General features: G+C 39.5%; 2 protein-coding genes across 3 annotated transcripts in view; both read right to left on the bottom strand.

The window, feature by feature from the left end:
* Positions 1–1,075: 1,075 nt before the first annotated feature.
* On the bottom strand, positions 1,076–9,512 carry LOC107737992 (RNA binding protein fox-1 homolog 2-like). Of its 2 annotated transcripts, none has more exons than XM_016549647.1 (8): positions 9,100–9,512; positions 7,582–7,669; positions 7,430–7,486; positions 4,802–4,952; positions 3,878–3,920; positions 3,037–3,119; positions 1,284–1,380; positions 1,076–1,209 (listed from the first exon to the last, which is right to left on the bottom strand). In XM_016549647.1, the coding sequence occupies exons 1-8, from the start codon at positions 9,205–9,207 to the stop codon at positions 1,165–1,167; spliced, it is 672 nt and encodes a 223-aa protein (XP_016405133.1). In that variant the 5' UTR covers positions 9,208–9,512; the 3' UTR covers positions 1,076–1,164. The 2 variants fall into 2 exon arrangements, with proteins under 2 accessions (XP_016405133.1, XP_016405134.1); XM_016549648.1 differs by having other exon boundaries at positions 9,095–9,143.
* LOC107737999 (RNA binding protein fox-1 homolog 2-like) overlaps positions 9,475–20,569 on the bottom strand; it is a 20,030-nt gene continuing 8,935 nt past the window's right edge. The window contains exons 2-5 of the mRNA XM_016549656.1: positions 14,581–14,772; positions 13,403–13,558; positions 13,090–13,143; positions 9,475–9,492 (exon numbers count right to left, since the gene is read on the bottom strand). Coding sequence (XP_016405142.1) covers positions 9,475–9,492; positions 13,090–13,143; positions 13,403–13,558; positions 14,581–14,772 — 420 coding nt within the window. The remainder of the gene's footprint in view (positions 9,493–13,089; positions 13,144–13,402; positions 13,559–14,580; positions 14,773–20,569) is intronic.

Genomic DNA, 20,569 nt, shown 5'->3' with positions numbered 1-20,569 from the left:
CTGCAGGAATGGAGGGATTTCAGCCTTCTCACTCCATCATCAGAAGACGAGCGTCATGCGAGAAAGCCGTCTCAGAGCAAAGATCTCTGCAGGAGAAACCAGCGAAGGACAGGAGGAGAGAAACCAGCAGATCTGCCGCATCTTTAAAAGCCAGAAGTTCAGAATTTAGGAGCCGAGATCATTTTAATCTCTTATAATACTGTGGAAAGTGTATGCATAGACTGCAAGTACCATTTAAACAAAAACCGAATAAAATCAAGCTGTCTGGGTTTAGTGTTCAGACTGTGGTCAGTTTTTCTTTAGGCCAGTATCTTAGTGTCAATGAAACACGGCCCTCATCCTCTCAAACAAGCTGAGGCCAAATTACTTCCCAAACTCTAAAATGGCTAAATGTTTTCAGTCCTGGACCAGGATACAGTTACACCTAGAATCTACTGAAACACATGATGTCCTGCAAAAACAAAACAAATGATGAAATGCAGGTGTGTTTTCACAGATAAAGAAACCGGTCACGTGACCAGGCTGCAATTCCACGTCCAGCTATCTTGAAATAATTAACGAGCCACTTCAAACAATATCAAAAACCTATTCATACAAAACAAAACAAAACAAAATAAACCAAATAATAGAATTACAAATACGTTTACACACAAATCAAGAATGTGCTTGACTTTTCTTTGGAACCAAAATTCAAAAAAAGCAAAATACCAATATACTGAAGGGAAAGAAAGCGATGAATTATTGCTTTAATGTGGACTCAGAAAAAGAAATATACATTGCTGACGTGTGCGGTGTGAAGCAGGACTAAAATAAATGGCAGATTAAACCTGGAAGAGAAGGAGAGAGAGTAATACATCAAAAAGAAAACTGCATATGTGCAGAGAGACCAGCCAAAGGAAGAAATGATTTGCGCTTCTCAGTCAGAGATCTGTTACCATTTGGTGTTCGACGTTGTCATGTTTCCTTAAAAAAAAAAAAAAAAAAAATCCATCTTCTTCGATGTGTTGATTTATAGTTGCATTCCTTATTCAAAGTTTGTTCGTAACAGACGTGCTTCGCTTTTTAAAAAAAAAAATTTTTGTGTCCAAGAGTGTGATTGGATTTTTCCCTCCGAGGTCAGCAGCCGTTGGTGAAGTTTCAAGAGACCGCGAATCTGGAAGTGTATTAATATGGCGAGAACCGGTTGTATCCTCCTCTGTAGAGAGTGGCCTGCGAGAGAGAGGTTCGGTTAGAAAGCGTTTGAGGATCTGAGAGCGTGACGGAGAGACGGAGACGAAGCTTACCATCGCGCCGACTCCATACGCTGCTGCCGCCGCCGCCGCCGCCGGAGAAGCCGCTAGCGCAGCCGCATACGGATCTGCTGTGTACATGCGACCGTAGCTGCAAAACACAGAGAAAACAACGACTACAACTCAGAATCAGGGCCGCTAGCAGCAGAGAGAAGCAGAAATGCCCATCTGTCCCAACTAATTTTCAGAGAAAGTTGCTAAAGGAAGGTTGATTTGTTGCTAAATGACGTTGTGACGTCACAGCGCGATGACATCATTACGTAATCACGACGCAAAAATGTGTCACTGCATCAATTCTCGGCAAAAAATATATTTTATATATATGTTCATTTAGATTTGTTTGTAAAACAATATAAATGCATAATATAATATTAAAATTAGTGCTGTCAAACGATTAATCGCTATTAATCACATCCGAAATAAAAGTTTGTTTACATAATATATGTGTGTGTACTGTGTACATATAAATTATATAATAATATATAAACGTAACATTTTTCTTAAACATATACATGCATGTGTGTGTATTTATATATACATAATAAATATGGAAACAAAAACTTTTATTTTGGATGCGATTAATTGCGATTAATCATTTGACAGCACTAATTCAAATGTAAATAACTATTTTTAAAAACATTTAAATTTTTGAAAACCTACACATTTTTGAACGATTACAATTTAAGTTTTTTTTATCAGCTAGTAAACTAGTAAAACTACTCATTCTGAACAGTTATAGTTTTAAGCAGTGTACTAGTAGTTGGTTAGTGTGCTACACTCTAAGAAAAGTCTGTAAAATAGGGCACAATCTACTATGTTAATATGAAGGATTTTTCTGTATTGATTTTTCCACAGGTTTTTTTACCTGCATTTTTTATTTTAATGTGTTTGTTAGTCGTTCACACAGAACACATATTTATCACATTTACTAGAGGGACATCTATCACCGCTGCACTCGCGTCTCGCACAAGAGAGAAAGCCATGTAAAATTAATGTAAGTTCAACTTTTAAAAAACCATATCTTTATGAGACTTTATGGTGGTTTTTTTCCCCCATCCCACTGCATTTCATGTTTTTAAATGAAAAAAGTACTCCGTGTGATTGACTTTTGGCCCTTTGTATTAAACTATGCATACACGATGCGGTTTTGTTAATAGTTGTTTAAGCAACTTAATTATAATTGAAGAGTTCAGATGCAAAAGCCTCTAAGTGCCATCTGAAATTTTCTTCAACAGTGAGCAATTTTATCAGGCTCCTATATTTATGTTCAGTTATTTCACTTTAATTGCATAGAAAAGTACATTGACCATAAAGTGACATTACAGAACCTACACATAAGAGCCTGATAAAAATGCTCACTTTGAGGCTTTTGCATCTGAACTCTTCAATTGGTTTATAAACATTATTTTAAACATGATGCACTTTTTTTCACTGATACTCGTGTTATTTTGCTTTGAATAATCGTGCATTAGTAATATTTTGCTCGATGCGCCCTCTTGTGGCCTCAGGAGAGAAGCCAAAAGCTTTTTTTCACCCCTAACTGAAATTATGCATTTTAAATTAGAATATAATTAGAATATTGATAATATTTAAGTGCAAAATTCAAATCTAGTTTTCAAGCAATTTTGACTGCCCCCAGTGTTCAAGATGTGGTTATGACTGAAAATACTCATCCATGCGTGAAAGAGGTTGAACAGGGCTGGAAACAGACGCTGCGCTGAGCGTGCATTGACCGTTTCTCGCTCACCTGTCGCTGTATGCTGCTGCCGCCGCTGCTGTGGGACTCGCTACCGCCGTCGGCTGGGTGTAGCGATACGCGGTATAGCCGCTCTACAGAGACAAAACAACAGATGCACTTAAAACAAGCACCGATGCAATGAGGCAGGTGAAGTGGTGAGTTAGCAGGGAAAAAAGTACATGAACACGTTCAAGAAAAGCAAACCTAAAGTCCATTAACAAGCAATCTGCCACTGATGTTCAGTCAAACATAAACCGCATTCGTAGAACCGTACGTAAGTCTGTTACGCACTGTGAGTCTTCCTCAGTGGCAAACAATGCACAATCATGGAAAAAGAGGAGTGGTTTCTCTAATGATTAAGAATCGATGGTTTGTTTGTCAAAGAGGGAGACACAAGCAGAAATGGGGATCGTGAGTGCATTAGCGTCAGTGTCATCGTCACCCCCAAACACACAACCAGGGCTGATCAAACCGATTACTGGTGCCATATTCAGACAGACAGACAGTAAGATTAGCAGAACATCCACACAACCACACAGACAGCATGCACCCCAAACACACACACACACACACACACACACACACACACACACACTGAGACACACACACACTTGCGCACACAGAGCCGTCCGAATCTGTTGATGAGAAACAAATCAAGTGATTCATCCGATTCTATTGCATCACACTAACATAATGAACAGGATTAGTGTCTGCGCAGTGATTTTAAAGCATGTCTTCTTCAGAACGAAACGGCTCTGCGTGGCTACAGTTTTCACACGGTAGAGCACTCGGAAGGAGAGAAGGAAAGAGAGAGGAAGTGAAACCAAGACACAGGAAGTGTCATACTTACATACAGTTCTGTAGCTCCATAAAACCCATCCTGGTACACCACACTGAGAGACAGAAAAACAAAATGACAGCAAAAAGAAAAGAAAGATGGAGCAGCAAGAAACATAAGATTGAAAAAAATAAAATGGACAGGTCGCCACCATGTGGTGATGGAAGGGAAGAACAAAACAAAAGAAGATGGCAGGACAGATGAAGACCACGAAAAAGAGAAAGTGAAAACATTAATTCACACACATGCAGTGCACTTGGTCATAAAACAGGAAAAAATGCCACTTTGATCCAATTGAGTGAGACACTGCATTTCCCAATAAACGGGTCACGTGTTGGGCAAAAATGGCATTTTTTTGTCATTTGATTGCATGTTTACATCAGCTGGTCTCATTTTGTGAGCAGTACAGCAGAAGCAGCACACGGTCATGCAGCATGCAGAACACCAGAGGAACTCAAATCTGCTGCGTGTGTGAGTGTGTGCGCGTGTGTGAGTTTGTGCGTGTGCGTGAGTGTGTGCGTGTGTGAGTGTGCGTGTGTGTGTGTGAGTGCGTATGTGTGTGCGCGTGAGTGCGTGTGTGTGTGACTGTGCGTGTGAGCGTGTGTGTGTGAGTGTGTGTGTGTGTGTGTGTGTGTGTGTGAGTGTGCGCGTGTGTGTGTGTGTGTGAGTGCGTGTGTGAGTGCGAGTGCGTGTGTGAGTGCGAGTGTGTGTGTGTGTGTGAGTGCGTGTGTGAGTGCGTGCACGTGTGCGTGAGTGCGTGCGTGTGTGTGCGCGTGTGTGTGCGAGTGTGTGTGTGTGAGTGCGAGTGCGTGTGTGAGTGCGAGTGCGTGTGTGAGTGCGTGTGTACGAGTGTGTGCGTGTGAGTGCGAGTGCGTGTGTGTGTGTGTGCGAGTGTGAGTGTGAGTGTGTGTGTGTGTGTGTGTGTGTGTGTGTTACCCTGGGTAGGCCTGTATGGTTGGCTGAGGAACCGCGGCGCGCACCGCTCCGTAGACGGGCCGGCCTCGACCCCGCAGGTGATGCGCTCCTCTGAGGCTGGCGGCTGCAGCGGCGGCGGTGGATGCGGCGGTGGGATACGGAAACCCTGGAACTACAGCCAGTCACACAATCGTTCAGGAATCACACTCGTAAGCGTTAAAGGATCAGTTCATTTCCAGAATCAACATTTCCTGATAATTTACTGAAATTGTTTGACCTGAATAAATAAGCTGAATAAATAAGCTTTCCATTGATGTATGGTTTGTTAGGATAGGACAATATTTGGCTGAGATACAACTATTTGAAAATCTGGAATCTGAGGGTGCAAAAAAATCTAAATATTGAGAAAATCATCTTTAAAGTTGTCCAAATTAAGTTCTTAGCAATGCATATTACTAATCAAAAAAAGTTTTGATATATTTACGGTAAGAAGTTTAAAAAATATCTTCATGGAACATGATCTTTACTTAATATCCTAATGATTTTTGGCATAAAAGAAAAATGGATAATTTTGACCCATACAATAATTTTTTTTTAAATGTATATACTTTTTGACTGCAAATGCTCGTCTTGCACTAGCGCTGTGTTCACATTACGTAATTCGACATTTGACCGTTTTATACAACATTAGGAAGATCAGGCCCTTTCTTTCAGAACATGCAACACAACTCCTTGTTCAAGCTCTTGTTCTGTCCAGGCTGGACTATTGCAATGCTCTCTTGGCAGGTCATCCAACCACTTCTTTCAAACCTCTACAATTAATCCAGAACGCGGCAGCAAGATCAATCTTTAATGAGCCCAAATGAATGCACATCACACATCTGTTCATCAATTTGCACTGGCTACCAGTAGCTGCTCGCATTAAATTCAAGGCATTAATGATTGCCTACAAAACCACCACTTTGTCTGCACCCATTTACCTAAATTCATTACTTCAGAGTTATGAGCCTCTAGAAGCTTGCGTTCTGCAAGTGAACGGCGTATTATTGTGCCATCTCAAAGAGGCACAAAATCACTTTCATAGACTTTTTCATTAACTGTTCCCTCCTGGTGGAATGACCTGTCCAACTCAATCCCAGCAGCTGAGTCCTTAACCATCTTCAAGAAACGACTAAAACACATCTCTTCCATCTTTATTTGACCCTCTAACTCTAGCACTCTCTATTCTATTTTAATTCTACTTTATCTATTTATCTGTTTTTATAAAAAAAACTAACACTAGCTTTCTATTTTTTTCTATTCTATCTACTTGTTTTTCTTTTTGTGTGTATGCGTGTATATATATATATATAAAACCTTGCTACGTGTACTGCGTTAGGCTTTTGTTAGTTTTGATTGCTTCTATTGTCATCATTTGTAAGTCGCTTTGGATAAAAGCATCTGTTAAATGACTAAATGTAAATGTAAACGTAATCACGTTGGAAAGGTCGTAGGCAGAAGTAGTAATGAACTCCATCTGATTTTCTCATCCAACTTCAAAATCATCCGACATCGTTGTTTTACCTTTATTTATTTTTTTTAGGGGGCGTTTGATTTAGTCTTAAACACTGGGACGGTGCTTCCACCTACGTCACACGTGTGACACAATCGCAGAGCTAGTGCAAGATGAGCATTTGCAGTTAAAATGCATATAAATTGTAATTTTTTTTAAAGAAAATGACCGATCGTTTCACTAGATAAGACTCTTATTCCTTGGCTGGGATCGTGTAGAGCCCTTTAAAGTTGCATTGAAACTGCAATTTGAACCCATTGGGAACAATAGAAGTCCACTATATGGAGAGAAATCCTGAAATGTTTTCCTCAAAAACCTAAAAAAAAATTCTACTGAAGAAAGAAAGACATGAACATCTTGGATGACATGGGGGAGAGTAAATTATCAGGAAAGGGAGCTGATTCTTTAAGGCCCGTTCACACCAAGAGCAGTAACTATAAAGTTCTAAAAATGGTTGCAGAGAATAGTAGACAACTACAACGATATAGAAGAGCGACATCGTGGGGATTACTTTCAGAACACTTTTTCCAGCTGATGACAAATAAAACACTGACAGGACAGCTAGTCAGGATTCATTAGCATTTAAGCACATTTAAAACAGCGGAGAAGCTCTACACAGCAAACATCAAATTACTTCAGTGTCCAGAGCTAGTCTCGACAACATTGCTTTGCCTCGTTTGCGGTGAAAATAAAATTTTAATATAATGTTTTTATTTCACTACATTGAAATGTAGCTTACTGAGGACATCTGCTGGTTAAAGCCGTGTAAAACCAACAAACTGATAATGACTAAAAAAATAGCGTTTATCTTCAAAAGCGAAACTCAGAGGAATAATTTCTCCCGTGCCCAAAAGCATCCGTTTCTTTGCTTTGGTGTTTACATGTCTCTCGTTACTTTGAATTGCAGTGCGCAAACTTAGAATAAACAGACGTACCGTTGACTGGTGCGGACGCAAATAAAGTTTCGTTATAGTTGTCGTTATTGGTGTGAACAGGCTTTAAAGTGTTGTTTACGCTGCACATCATCTCAGAACATTCCCCATTACAGAGCAATGATGCACTTTAACAGGAAAGTGGAAAATCTGTTTGCGACTCACCTGCGTAGAGCTCCGGTGCGTACATCGCGTTCATCATATGACTCAACTTCCACCCCGCTGAAGCCAAACAGAGAGAAGAGCCTCAGATTAACCACCTGGCCTCGTCGCTAACAACTGAACAAAACCTGAAAACTGTGGCGAGCTGGTTTTACCGTAGGGCAGCGTGCTGAGACCTTCTCCGTTAGTATACGGGCTAACCATCTTCTTATTGGTCATCACTCGAGCCGTAGCGTTGTTGACCTGTTCATCAGAGAGAGAACGAGCATCTGATCAGAGACGCAGAAAACAAAGCACTGGTGCATTCAATCTAGAGCTGTTCTTATCCAAACACCTGCAGTAAACATCATTCAATCGCTGAGAATTACATCATTAACATGTGCTGAAGTTCACAAATCACCCAAATCTCAAAATTAAGATATATTCAAATTAAGTATATTTACAGCTATAGCAGAAATTGTGGACTCATTGATATTCCCTTATATTGCTTCATGCATCATAAAAAACTCCCACTGATTTTCAAACATTCAACACAAAAACCCAGAAATCAATGCGTAAAAGCAAACGAAAAACAGGGCATTCCATTGCTAATCAGCCAATTCCAGTTCATTAACCAGAAATGAGAATATCAGCCAATCAGCAAGCATCAGATGCAGCCTATGGACCAATCCAAATACTCTGCAGCCTAATCCCGCCCCCTCGTGAAAAAAACACATCATACCGAGAAAGAGGGGGGGAGGGGGGTGTTCAGAAACAGAGGGATGCAGGAAAGAAAAAATAGAGCCAGTCGACATTCAATGAAACCACAAAAACTGGAGAAGAAAAGAGAGACAGACAGACAGAGAGAGAACAATCCACCCAATCAGAAACGTCAAACTCAAAAAGCCATCCAGTTTGTCATGAACAAGTACACCAAAGTGCGTCAAATGAAAGGAAGCCTGTGATTGGTTGTTGTCAGACCTTGTGAGGAGTGACGGAGTTTATGGGTGAGAGAGAGAGAGAGAAAGAAAGAGAGAGAGAGAGAGAGATGCATATGCTACATGTCACAATAAGTGAAATCATGAAGACGGAAAACACCGGCAGGCATCAACACGGTTCTCTCACACGCTGAAGACCAATATGCAAACACCGTCACACACACACACACATACACACACACACACACACACACACACAGTCCAAAACAAGCTAGAGTCGCTCATCCTCACATGAATATAAGGGCAGAAATATCGTCTGAGGAACAATTTCGATGTGCGTGTGTGTATTCAGGGGCGTTTTTGGCTCATAGGCTGTGCAATAATCAGCAGATATCTGGGCCTGAACTGGAGGAAGCATGATGATGATGATGATGGAGTGATTAAAACAATCACAAATGACATGAAAGATGCGTGTTAGGACCGGGCGCCATGACCGTGTGCAGTGTGCCAATCGCTAGAGAGCGTACTGCGGTGGGATCCGAACAAATCCAACAGAAAACCTTATCGTGCTATGTAACTTTGATGCTGTTCGGAAAGCAAAAAGAGCCCAATTAACACTATATGACCTCATGGTGATGAAGTTCTATGATGACTTAATGCAAGCACACAATGAGGGTCTAATCTAGAGGACCGTGTGGACCCAGTCCCAAACCCCTCTGAGATGAACTGAAGCAGAGTCTCAGCGTTTGACCTCACTTCTGCTAGAACAGCTTCACTCTTCTGGGAAGAGCTTTCACTAGATCTTGAACACGGATGCAGGATTTGAAGAGCATCAGTGAGATCAGACGCTGATGTTCGGATCATTGCTGAAGGCGTTCAGAGTTGGGTTGCACCAGCTGTTCTCAAGTTCTTACTAAAACTGGAAAGTAAAGTCCACAGTAGAGGTTAAGTAACTACTAGAGAGTTAGTAACTCTGTGCTAAATTTAGTTCTTAAGGCAGAACGTAGCTAGTAGGCCGCAGGCTCTCTGTAAAGTGTAAAAAGCACAGTCCCAAAATTATGTTATGTTCGATAATCCAACGGCAATCTTCATAAGTGAGAAGCGGTGTTGAAATATGCTGTGAATTTCAGTTCATCCTGTTAGTTTCCACTGAAATGACAAGTAATCATTAAATAACAATAGCTATTTAATATGTAAATGACATTCAGAAAATTTTTTGAAATCAATGAGCAATAAAACACTGATGCAAAAAGAATCTACGACATACTACATCGCAAATCTCAACTGCTCGATTGTTTATATCAACGCAAAATGTGAAATACATTATCGCCCAACTCTAATCTGATGCAAATGCAAGAATAATGGCATGAAGATATAAAGATATTAACATATAACGATTTTCTGTAATGCTGCTTTGGAACAATTAGCATTGTGAAAAGCGCTATACAAATATAAATAAATAAATACATTTGATTTGACATGAACATGGAGGATGTACACGGAGGCGCATAGTTTAGATTGGGTTTGTGTTGAAGAGCCACTAAAAAGTCGGTTTTTCCCTCCATAATGTTCTCTCTCTTAAAGTGTACACGGCTTCACGGGGATTACTGCTTTTATAAAACGGTTATTCCATATACGTAGTAAGGTTTCACAGAATAAAACAGAGCAAATAAAGTGTAATGATATTAATAAAAACAGTATTCTTCCACCAAACAATGTAGTTCCTCAGAAACAGTTGTGGTTCCAACAAAGTGGTTGCCGAGCAACAGACAAACGTAAACAAAGGTGTATGTTACTTTGTAGAGTCATTTACAACAGCTTCGAACGCGGCTCAGCCAATCAGAATCAAGCACCGGAACTATCCACTTTATAAAAAATATTTTGCAGTGTGCAAGTTGTAACTTTATGTTGCTACTAGGATACATTGTAACTTGTGCACAGCTGGTGCAACCGGCCCTGTTCTGATCACATCATGTGAAGCGGCTTCTGCTTCATTCATCTGTTCAAACATCTGATCTTTTGGTACGTGTCCATGAAGTTCCAAATGAAAAGAGAGGAAAATTCACAGCTTCATCAAAAAAGGCACATGCTTATTAAAAAATACACACCTCATTAAATTTCCAGGACAAAATAACCGGTTTTATAAACAATACATACGGTTATAGCATGACGCGAGACTCTGGTCATAACGCCCAGCCCTAACGAGAGCTCATCAGAACCACAGGAGAGAGAATCCATACAACATAATAATATCATGGCAAATAATTCAACTTCTCTTCAAATTATTCAAATCAAAGGAATGTGACAGTGAAAACAATGGCATTCAAAAAGCAAACAAATGAATCTAAATGAAACTGATTCGGTTATAAAGTGCTGCTGCCCAGATTAAACCCGGTTTTCCTGCTTTCTGATGAATCTGATGTTCTGAAGCGATCAGACTCATGCAAACCCAAACGAAGCTTCGCCGCTGCGCGCCCATGCACAAACAGCCACGGACACCAGGGGGCGCTGCAGAGCAACGGTGCAGGCGTCATGCATCTACACCAGGGGTGCCAAACTCCATCAGACACACTAGACTCAAAAAACTAGTCCTCTTCTGCTAATAAAGCAGAACATATGGACGCTTGCGTGTGTCGTGTCGCGCAAGTAATTGCATGCAGCTAAAATGTGCATGTTTGAAATTTAATCTGGATGACAAATACATCGATACGGTTTTTTAAAAAATTCATCGTCTCCTCAATTTTGATTTATATTTTTTAATTAGCACTTATGCTATCTAAAGGAAATGTATCCTTTTATTATTTTTTTAATGCTATCTTCATGGTAGGAACAAATAAGTGTCATACAATTAACAAAAAACTATATTTAAAAATGTTGTCTGCTTAAATTAAAAAGGAGTCTGAATGGAATAAATGCCTTTTATTTCACTGCAGACATGATTTATTAAGGGATAATGCACAGTACGATCAGGCACTGAAGCGGCTTTTATAATAATGGCCAGCTGACTGTATATTATCCCCATAATAAACAGATACTTATCATGTGAGAGATGGATGTGAACTACTGTGTTCTTTCATAATCACACTAGTAGAGACCGATCGAGCGCAGCTTTACTAACACGAGTGGTCAGTTACACAGCACTGGACGACGGTCATTAAAAACAGAAAACATTCGGCCCACAGGACTCGGTGTTTCGTGCAATTTAGCCTTTGACCTAAAATGAGTTTGACACCCCTGATCCACACACTTGGTCCTAAAACAAACGTCCCGATTAATTTAGAAATAAAAGTGACTTCACTTGGGATTACAGCCTTTAGTAACAAAACAAAAGGAACTAGGAAATGAAAAGGAACTATTTCCCCCGTCTATGAGAGACAAACAGAGGTCATGCAGGAGTTCAAGAACTATAAAAACACCCAGAAACCAGCACTGAGAATGCACACGAATGCCGTAATAAAGGTACAACACCAAAGTTGTGAAAGCATTCCGAATCGTCAGTCCTCTTGTATCGTAAGAATCCAAGCAAATGTTTTACAAACAAAAAAGCCATTCAAACCAGAAGAAACAGAAACAGCATCAAACGCACGCACGTGATTGGCTAACTGTGAGCATGCTCAGTACAAATCAGATCATGAACTTAAAAAAGGGAAAATAACCGCATGCTGTTAATAACCGACACTCAGCCAGACAACAACCAATCCAAAAAACAGCCGAGAAACAGAGAAAAACTCACAGAATCTAAAGTGGACTGCAGTAGAGATGCAACCATGCATTGCTAAGCTCACACACACACACACACACTTCCCATAATGCAACACACACAGCTGAGCATCTTAAGCAGTTCCAGGACATGTTTGGTCAGTAAAGGAGTGAAATGGGAACATCAGAAGGAGAAAGACAGACTCACCTCGATCTTCCGTCCCTCCACGGTGGTCCCGTGGAGACGCTATATAATTATTCACGGTATTTAGAAGTGCCCACGATAACAATATCGTGCATATTCATTACCGTGATATATCACATTACCGAATACCGGCACAAGTCTATGTCGGACCTCCGAAACAAATCCAGCTTAAAGGAACAATTCACCCCAAAACGCTCCCAGAAAGTTTGTCAAGATCCCACAATATATTCTGTGTGGTGGTCAGTTCACACTGATAGAAATCAATCTTTTCCAATAAGTTTAAATAGATTTTGACCTTTTTGGGCATTTTTACATTTACAAAGCCATTTTTTCTGTGCGTCATCTTTTGAGTCAAATTCTTACGTTCAATCAGTCGATTAGAATAATAAGACATTTGGGCTGTTACCAAACAAATGAAATCAGTATCAACGAAATTCATCTTTGCAGTGCAGAGGAAACACGAAGGCTGCGTCTGAAATGGCATTTAGTTTGATTTACACACAAATGCAATTAACCTGCAGTTACAAATGCATAAATAACGTTTTGATAATTTAAACATAAATCGTTGAATACTAACCTACTAGACTTCATCACGTAATGTATGCGTGTGCTCTGTAGCGGTGTTTTGTTTGACTTGTGCGATATACTCGATAATGTCAAATCGCACATCGTGTTAAAACAACAGTTACGACATTATCGCAAACGATACATAGAGCGATCTGCTAAACATCTGCGGTCACACTGAATCAGTTATTACATGATCAATGTTTTTGGGGGTGAACTGTTACTTTAGTCTAACAAGAACATTTCATCAAATGCATGATTTTAAAACGGTTTCTTACCTTTGAGCCCCTCTCATTGAAGATGATCTCCACATCCAGAATCTTTCCAAATTGCTAAAAAAACACACACACACACACACACACACACACACACAAAGAGAGAGAATGCTCAACATAAACAAACCCACGGCTGTTTGTGTAATGCCTACAAACTGATCATTACAGAAGAGCTGCATTTACAACAGTCGCTTTAACGTGTTGTTACAATCTCGGTCACCAGGGGGCAGAATTGGCCCTTAAACACGTCACTGTTTATCACCGTTTCTACAATCATCTGAGGAATAAACCCTGAGGCCTATGAAGCCTGCAGTACCCCGAACATCTGCCGCAGGTCTGGGTCTCTGAAGCGGAAGGGGATGTTGGAAACGTGGAGCCGTTTCGGGGTTCCTTTGGCCTCGGAGGACTCGTTGCTGCCCGCAGCGTCGACAGAAACACACTGATCTTCTGCCTGAGTAGATCTGTCTGACAGCTGAGAGACGAGAGAGAGAGAGAGAGAGCTAGAGCTGGGACATATGGCAAAAAATTTAAATCTCGATTTTTTCAGAACGTTTGACTGATTCTCAATTTTTTCATTTTTCATTTCATTTTCAACTTGAAAATGTAACTACAACTTGATTCAAGTAGCTTTTTCTTTATTAACCCTCTAGTTAAAGAAAATTCTATAAGTGCAGCACACATGAAGTATATGTTCAACAAATCAATTGTTAAATATCTTTGCAGAAAAGATGCATGAACTACAACTTGTCTTACACATATTATATGTTCAGAAATAATACAAGAAAAATGCTTTAAAAAAGTCAAGGTAATTAAATTTCAAAATGACTGAAGGTATAACACCAGTAGACTATTATTAACTACAGATGTTCTGTAAAAGCAATGAACAGCAGCTTTAAGCCCGTCACCGTGATGCACACATGAAATATCAGACAGTTGCAGGTTATTTTATTGGATTGCGCTGCTTTTCCATTGTTTCTCTATGCAGTCATGGATGTTTGACTGTTGCGCTCGTCTCTTATGAAACAGCTTTCTAAAAACACTGCGCTCAAGTTAAAAGAAGTTCACTCCCATCTTCTTGCATGTGTTTGCTCTGCCACTGCCGCGTCACGTCTTTATCATCACAAAAGCACATTCTGTGTGAACGGTGTCTCGCGATACGAGTGCGTCACATGCGAGCGGCTAATCGTTCTGTTATCATGGGCACACTGTCATAGTGTCCAATTCTAACGTTTGGTCGATATATCGTGATTCCTTGATTTCTAAAAAATTAAATTGTGGCAAAACATTAAACTCGAATTAATTGATAAAATAAAATAAAAATCGCCCAGCCCTAGAGACAGGTCTTACGACTCCACAAAAGAGTGAAGATACAAATCACAGTGTCTTGAGATGATTCCCGCGACCGGAAGTCGTTCGACACGTTTGTTGTTCCAGCTGCTCAAACGGCGCGAGCGCTCCGACGTCACCATCTGCTCGAAGAGCTTTAGCACTTACTTGAGCGCTGGGGTTAGAGGAGGAGGTGCTGCTGGCTCCTGCCAGGGCCTCCGTTTGGCCCCCTGCGGAGTAAATGCTGCCGGCCCCGAACTCCAGCGCCAGGCCGTTCTGAGGAGGAGGAGGCGGAGGAGGAGGGAAGGAGGAGAACGGAGCCATGACGCCCTCCAAAGCTCCCATCGTGTCCTGTGAACCCTGCAGATCAGAGACAGACAGAGAGAGCAGGGTTAATCGACCGGTCGGCCCAAGACAAGAAAAACAGCTCACTTAAAAGAGCGACCGCCATGAGAGCGAGAACAGAGGAAAAGTGAAATCAACTGGAATGGAGAGAGAGAGAGACGGTAATGCATTCCTCTCACAGATGACGCCGCTAAAAGCCAGAGATATTACATTTCTCTCTTTCTGGTGACGAGCGGACTCAGGCAGCTGTTCAATATTAATGAGGCCTCGTGCATAATTCAGCGCACGGGCCTCCGACACACAAACCAGCACAGCAGACGAGTTTCTGATCGGCTACAAACACCACCCTGTGATGATGGTTAAACATCACGTTAATGCAAACAGTGTTGCTGCAGCGACTGATTCATGCGAATCCCACAAAAACACCTGCAGAAATTATATTTCACTCTGGAAAAAAAAAAGAAATTACATTTTTTGTATAAAGAAAATAGCCTTTCTTTTTTTACTTTGTGCCATTATACACTTAAGATATTATACAAAAAAAATAAAAAAATAATATTCTCATATTGAGATGATATAACAAATGCCCAGAGACATTAATGCATGCATCAGAATACATAGGGTGCACTTCAAATAAAATAGGCTATGCTGAAAAGGCGTAATTTTTTTAAAGAGACAAGTATAATTAATTATAATTTGTAATTATAAATTGTATGAATAATATTATTATGATATTATATAAAATTTAGAACACAGAAACATGAAATGATAGAATAAAATAGAATGATACTTTTAAAAATGAGACTAAAACGACCAGTAGCCTAGTGGTTGAGTCATTCATTCAATCGATTCATTCAAACAAGCCGATTCATTCAGGAACACAGCAAGAAGCTGTTTTTATGAATGGGTCAGTGAATCACTGATTCAATGTGTTCATACGCATTCAAATTCATTCTGTGTGCGGAGACGCACAACATGACTTTGTTTAGAACCGCTTTCGTGAAATACAGCAATATTTTCTCTACATTTTAAATCACTTAACATTAACTTCTTGTCAAATTTATGCTAGTTTTTTTTTGCCCTGACACTTAGTAAAGTCCACCACAGACCATGCTAAATGTCAAGTCAAGTCACCTTTATTTATATAGCGCTTTTAACAATACAGATTGTGTCAAAGCAGCTTTACAGTATCAAAATAGGAAAATAGTGTGTCAATAATGCAAAAGGACAATAGTAAACACTCAATTTTCATGCTAATCAGTCTGTTCATATAATCTCTCTAAATACGTGTGTGTGTCCTAGAAAGTCTGCACATATAATACCATAATTAAAAATCTATATTTATTGCTGTACAGTAACACTAATCTAATTCTAACAGATGGTGATATCAGTATTATGAATTTATAGGCTACAGTAAATTACAGATACCGGAGGCAGCTGTTTAAGTGCAGGTTTAATAGAAATGATTTTAATGCGCATGAGAACTCAATCTTGATGCGCACAAGCCATGGTAATAGAAATATTGTTCTGTGTGCAAGTGTGCATTCCTCCTCCAGCATCACTTCCCTACATGGCAGCGGGAAAAGAACGGAGAGAGAGAGAGAGAGAGAGACACGGCCTGGTATTTATAGCTCTGAGATCTCCTCGTCAACCTCAAGGAACATTAACGAGCGACATTTCAGAATCCAGCAGCAGTAACACTCATTTACAGCATCTCAATACTTTCATTTCTGTGTCCCCAATTATTACTGTCCCAAATCATTACTAATCAGCTTTGCAAACATCAAGCCAAGTGTTTGCAATTTATTTCAAGCCAAGTATACTACAAATACATTTTCATATTTATGCACTTAATGAAACGCCCTGCAATTGTACTTTTGGTATACTAAACTGGTATACTTCAAGTCTGCTAATTTTGTGCTTAATGCACTTTAATTGTGCTGAAGTACAATTAAAGATATGCTTAGTATATCTGATTGAGCTAAAGTGGAACTATTGCAAGCACACTTTAAATATTTTGCATTTAAAGACCAATTTTATTCAAAGATCATACAATTCTCATCAAAACTGACACATTTTAGACTTAACATTAAGATGTGGGCATTGTGCACAAGTAGTATGCCAATACTTTTTATATCAGAAAGTCTCGAGTTATCTGTCAGTTAATATGTTTATAGATTTTAACTATACTTAGTATGAAATAAATGTATTCAGCGAGGCGTTGCATACAGAACCATGATGTGTGTTAGTAGAAACAACACAACAGCTGTAGTCTTTTTATATGTTTTTTTTTAACTGATTTGAGCTAAAGATGCACTTTTATGGCTTTTGTTAGATTTTATTGCTGGAACATGATCCTGCCCAACAGTTTTGGAGATTTTTACCCCTTCAGACCTGCCAGTGTTGTTATTGTCAATTAAAACTTTGAGTGAACGGACCTTCTTTAAAAGGACTAGGGTTGCAAAGGGGTGGAAAATTTCCGGTAAATTTCCGGAAACTTTCCCAAAAAAAAAAAAAAAAAAATCACGGGAAATTTCAAAAAAATCCTGGAAAGTTTCCAAAATTTACTGGAAATTTTCCACCTTTTTGCAACCCTAAAAAGGACTTTAAATGTGTTTATGCTTGGTCAACTGCAGAATTGGAGCATGTGAAAGTGACGAACCCCTCCTGCATTACTCTCAGCTCTCACAGATCCTGACACACGCCTGACCCGCCCACAGACGCTCTGATTGGTCAGCTGTATCCTCTTCAGAGGGCGTGTCCGTTCCTTCCTCCCCGACCAATCAGAGTCCAGCAGCGCCCAGCATGGGTCCAAAGGTTTGTGGGTCCAAAACGGCCCAGATAAAAGCCTGCAAACGCTGGTGTTTGAGACAAACACACACGAGTGAGAGTGAATGTTTGTCTCTCACACACTCCACCCTCAGCACATGTGCGACCTACGGAAACTAGCTGATGTAGTTTGGATAGAGCACTGCTCCTTTGCTCTACACACACAAACTCATTAAACGACTCCGGAGCTCCTCTGTTGCGTTTCATCTCCTCGGCATGAACTGCTTGTGTTGATGTCATTAATGGCATCACGTGTGGATCTGACGAGTGTTTGATTTCTTTAATTAAATATTCTGGGTTAAACACTACTGAAGCAGTATCTCACTGTGATGCAGGTCATGATTTTCCTTTCACCAAACATTATTTGTAATGTGCCTCCCATCCAATAATCACAAAGAGCTTTGTGCTCTGTTACGCCCGATAGGAAGGCTTTTAAATTATGTTGATTTAAAAATTCAAACAATAAATGCTGTTTTGATGCACTTAAATGTGCCGTGACGGTTCGCAGCAGCATCTCAGTTCAGCGCCGAGTGCATCAAACATCAATGAAACATAAACATGAAATATAGCATGTCATAAACATGAATGAACATTAGAAGGTGCAGTACAGCTCACCGAAATATATCATGTCTCATATAATCACACAATCAGTGTTTCAACCGCGGAAACACAGCAAATAAAAGAGCTTGTGATCAATATGCTACTTTACATTGCATTGACTTCAGGAAAAGTATATTAAACACTAGAGAGGAGCTGTTAATTAAATATATGTTTGAATAAAAATAAAAAAATACCTAATGTGCTATTGAGTTGCATAGAAACATTTCAATGTGCAAGTTTTAGTGTGCTATTATTTCTGAAAATAAATATAGTTTGGGCTATGTTGTTACTTTTATCCTCTAATATTTAGGGCTTCCATATTGATTATTTAGATTTATAAGTACAGTACATAGTAAATTTTCTCATATTTAAAGCTGCAGTCCGTAACTTTAGCCTCTTTGTCGCCATCTCTGTTTGAAACCTGCAATTGCAGTTATTTGTGCAATTATCTTCTTTACGTGGGTTGTGCAGCGGCGCGGCTCGAGCGCGGATGCATCTAATGTTTTGATGAGTATGTGTGGATACTGTACTTCAGAATCACAGATTCTAGCCTACGTCTTGGAAAATATGACTCAAATAAACATTTTAACCAGATATTGTCATCTGAATGAGTAACAAGTCTGACACTTTTGTTCTGACCAACTGAGGAAAAAAACATTACAATAAATCGCGCTACCAACGGTGATTTAATCTAACGATCGGTTAGCTCATATCACATCAAACCGGGCAAATTATTATTATTGTTATACTTTGTTCTCAATTTATTAATGTTAACAACACCAGCATTGTGTGACTGTGTATATAGTGTGTAGATTTCAATTTCTGTACAGTCTAATCTCTAATTGTCATACCATTCGAATTTCATATTAAGGAATTTTTAACCCAAAAAGCAAATTATTCTTCCTTCAAACTGGTTCTCTTTAAAATACAAAATTTGTGTAATCCCAGGCTATCTGTAATCAGATGCACATTTAAAACGGGAATATAATTTAATTTCAGTCACATGTGTTTCATAAACGCATAATCCTTTCTGGATTGCAATCCGCCAACAAAATGATGGTTATGTATTTGCTCAAATATTGATTTCTGATAATTTTTAACCAAAAAAAAAAAAAAAAAAGTTACAGGCTGCAGCTTTAAGGTTAAAACGTAACTGATTTGTATACAAACACACTCAATGAAGTTTTTATTTTACAGTTATACTAACTTTACAATTACATCATTATAATCCTACTCTAATCTGTTTTTTGAAATATAAACATTTAAATGGCGTCTGTCATAAAAACTTGACAGATTTATTCAAACATAAATTAAATATTGAAGAACAGTAAAAAAATTATAATGAATATGTTTTATGGTGCATATATTTAGCAAAATGCTTCTCTCTAGAGTTCATTTTTCTAGATGACTAACGAGTTTGTGTCACCGAATGTTTTTTCTGAGATAAATGTGACGTATTGTTTACAAGAAGCTATACTGACATGTTTCCGCGGTTGAAACACTGATTGAGCGATTACATCAGACAAAAACGGAATTCGGTAAGTTGTACTATTTCTTTTAACATACTTTCTGATGTTCATTCATGTTTATTTCATGCTGTAACTGGTATTAAAGTGGAGGTGACGCTCAGTGCTGAGGCACTACACATTCAACAGCGCCAAAACGATATTTATTACTTGAATATTGTAATAATATGGTCAGAAGCACAAAGCTTATTGCAATCTATTGGATGGGAGGTGCGCTACAATGCTCCGTTCATTAACTGAAAACAGGCTTTTTTCCTCCAGCCCTACTAATATTACAGTAATGTAACAAATGAGAGGCTTCCCTGTATAGTTTACAGCACAAATTGATTTCCCTTAATAAAAGCAAACTATCGGTATCGGCAGACCTTATTCTGAATAATCAGCTATGGAGAAATTCTGCATCGATGCATCCCTAGTATCTACTTGTTTGTTTATTACTGAGCTACAGTTTTTGCATGTTCTTTTAGGTTTTGTGTGAGCTTTATATAAAAACAACACGCATCTGTCCTCATTTAGATGTGTGCGTGTGTGTATCAGATGTCCAAAACAATATTCTAACGTCAACAAAAAGAGTTTTAGGGGGGAATATAGGTCTATATTTCTATGCATAACAAAGGCAGCTGCTCTCCGTTTCTAAAGCGAGAGTGTGAGATCATGAGATGACAGGTAAGCGTCTCTCCCTCGCTGCAGGGCAAACGCTGGGTGGGGTTCAGAATACTCCCGCCATACTCCATCCATACTCCCGCCATACTCCATCAGGTGCGCAGAGCTTCACTGTCCACGGCTCTGGCTCTCCTCCCTGAGCGTCACCTCTAAAAATCAATTTCCATTCTCACCCCCCCACACCCCCATCCCCA

The sequence above is a fragment of the Sinocyclocheilus rhinocerous genome, unplaced genomic scaffold (assembly GCF_001515625.1).
Source record: "Sinocyclocheilus rhinocerous isolate Xijiao unplaced genomic scaffold, SAMN03320098_v1.1 scaffold2780, whole genome shotgun sequence".
Lineage (NCBI taxonomy): Eukaryota > Metazoa > Chordata > Actinopteri > Cypriniformes > Cyprinidae > Sinocyclocheilus > Sinocyclocheilus rhinocerous.
This window is presented reverse-complemented; position numbering and strand designations above follow the sequence as displayed.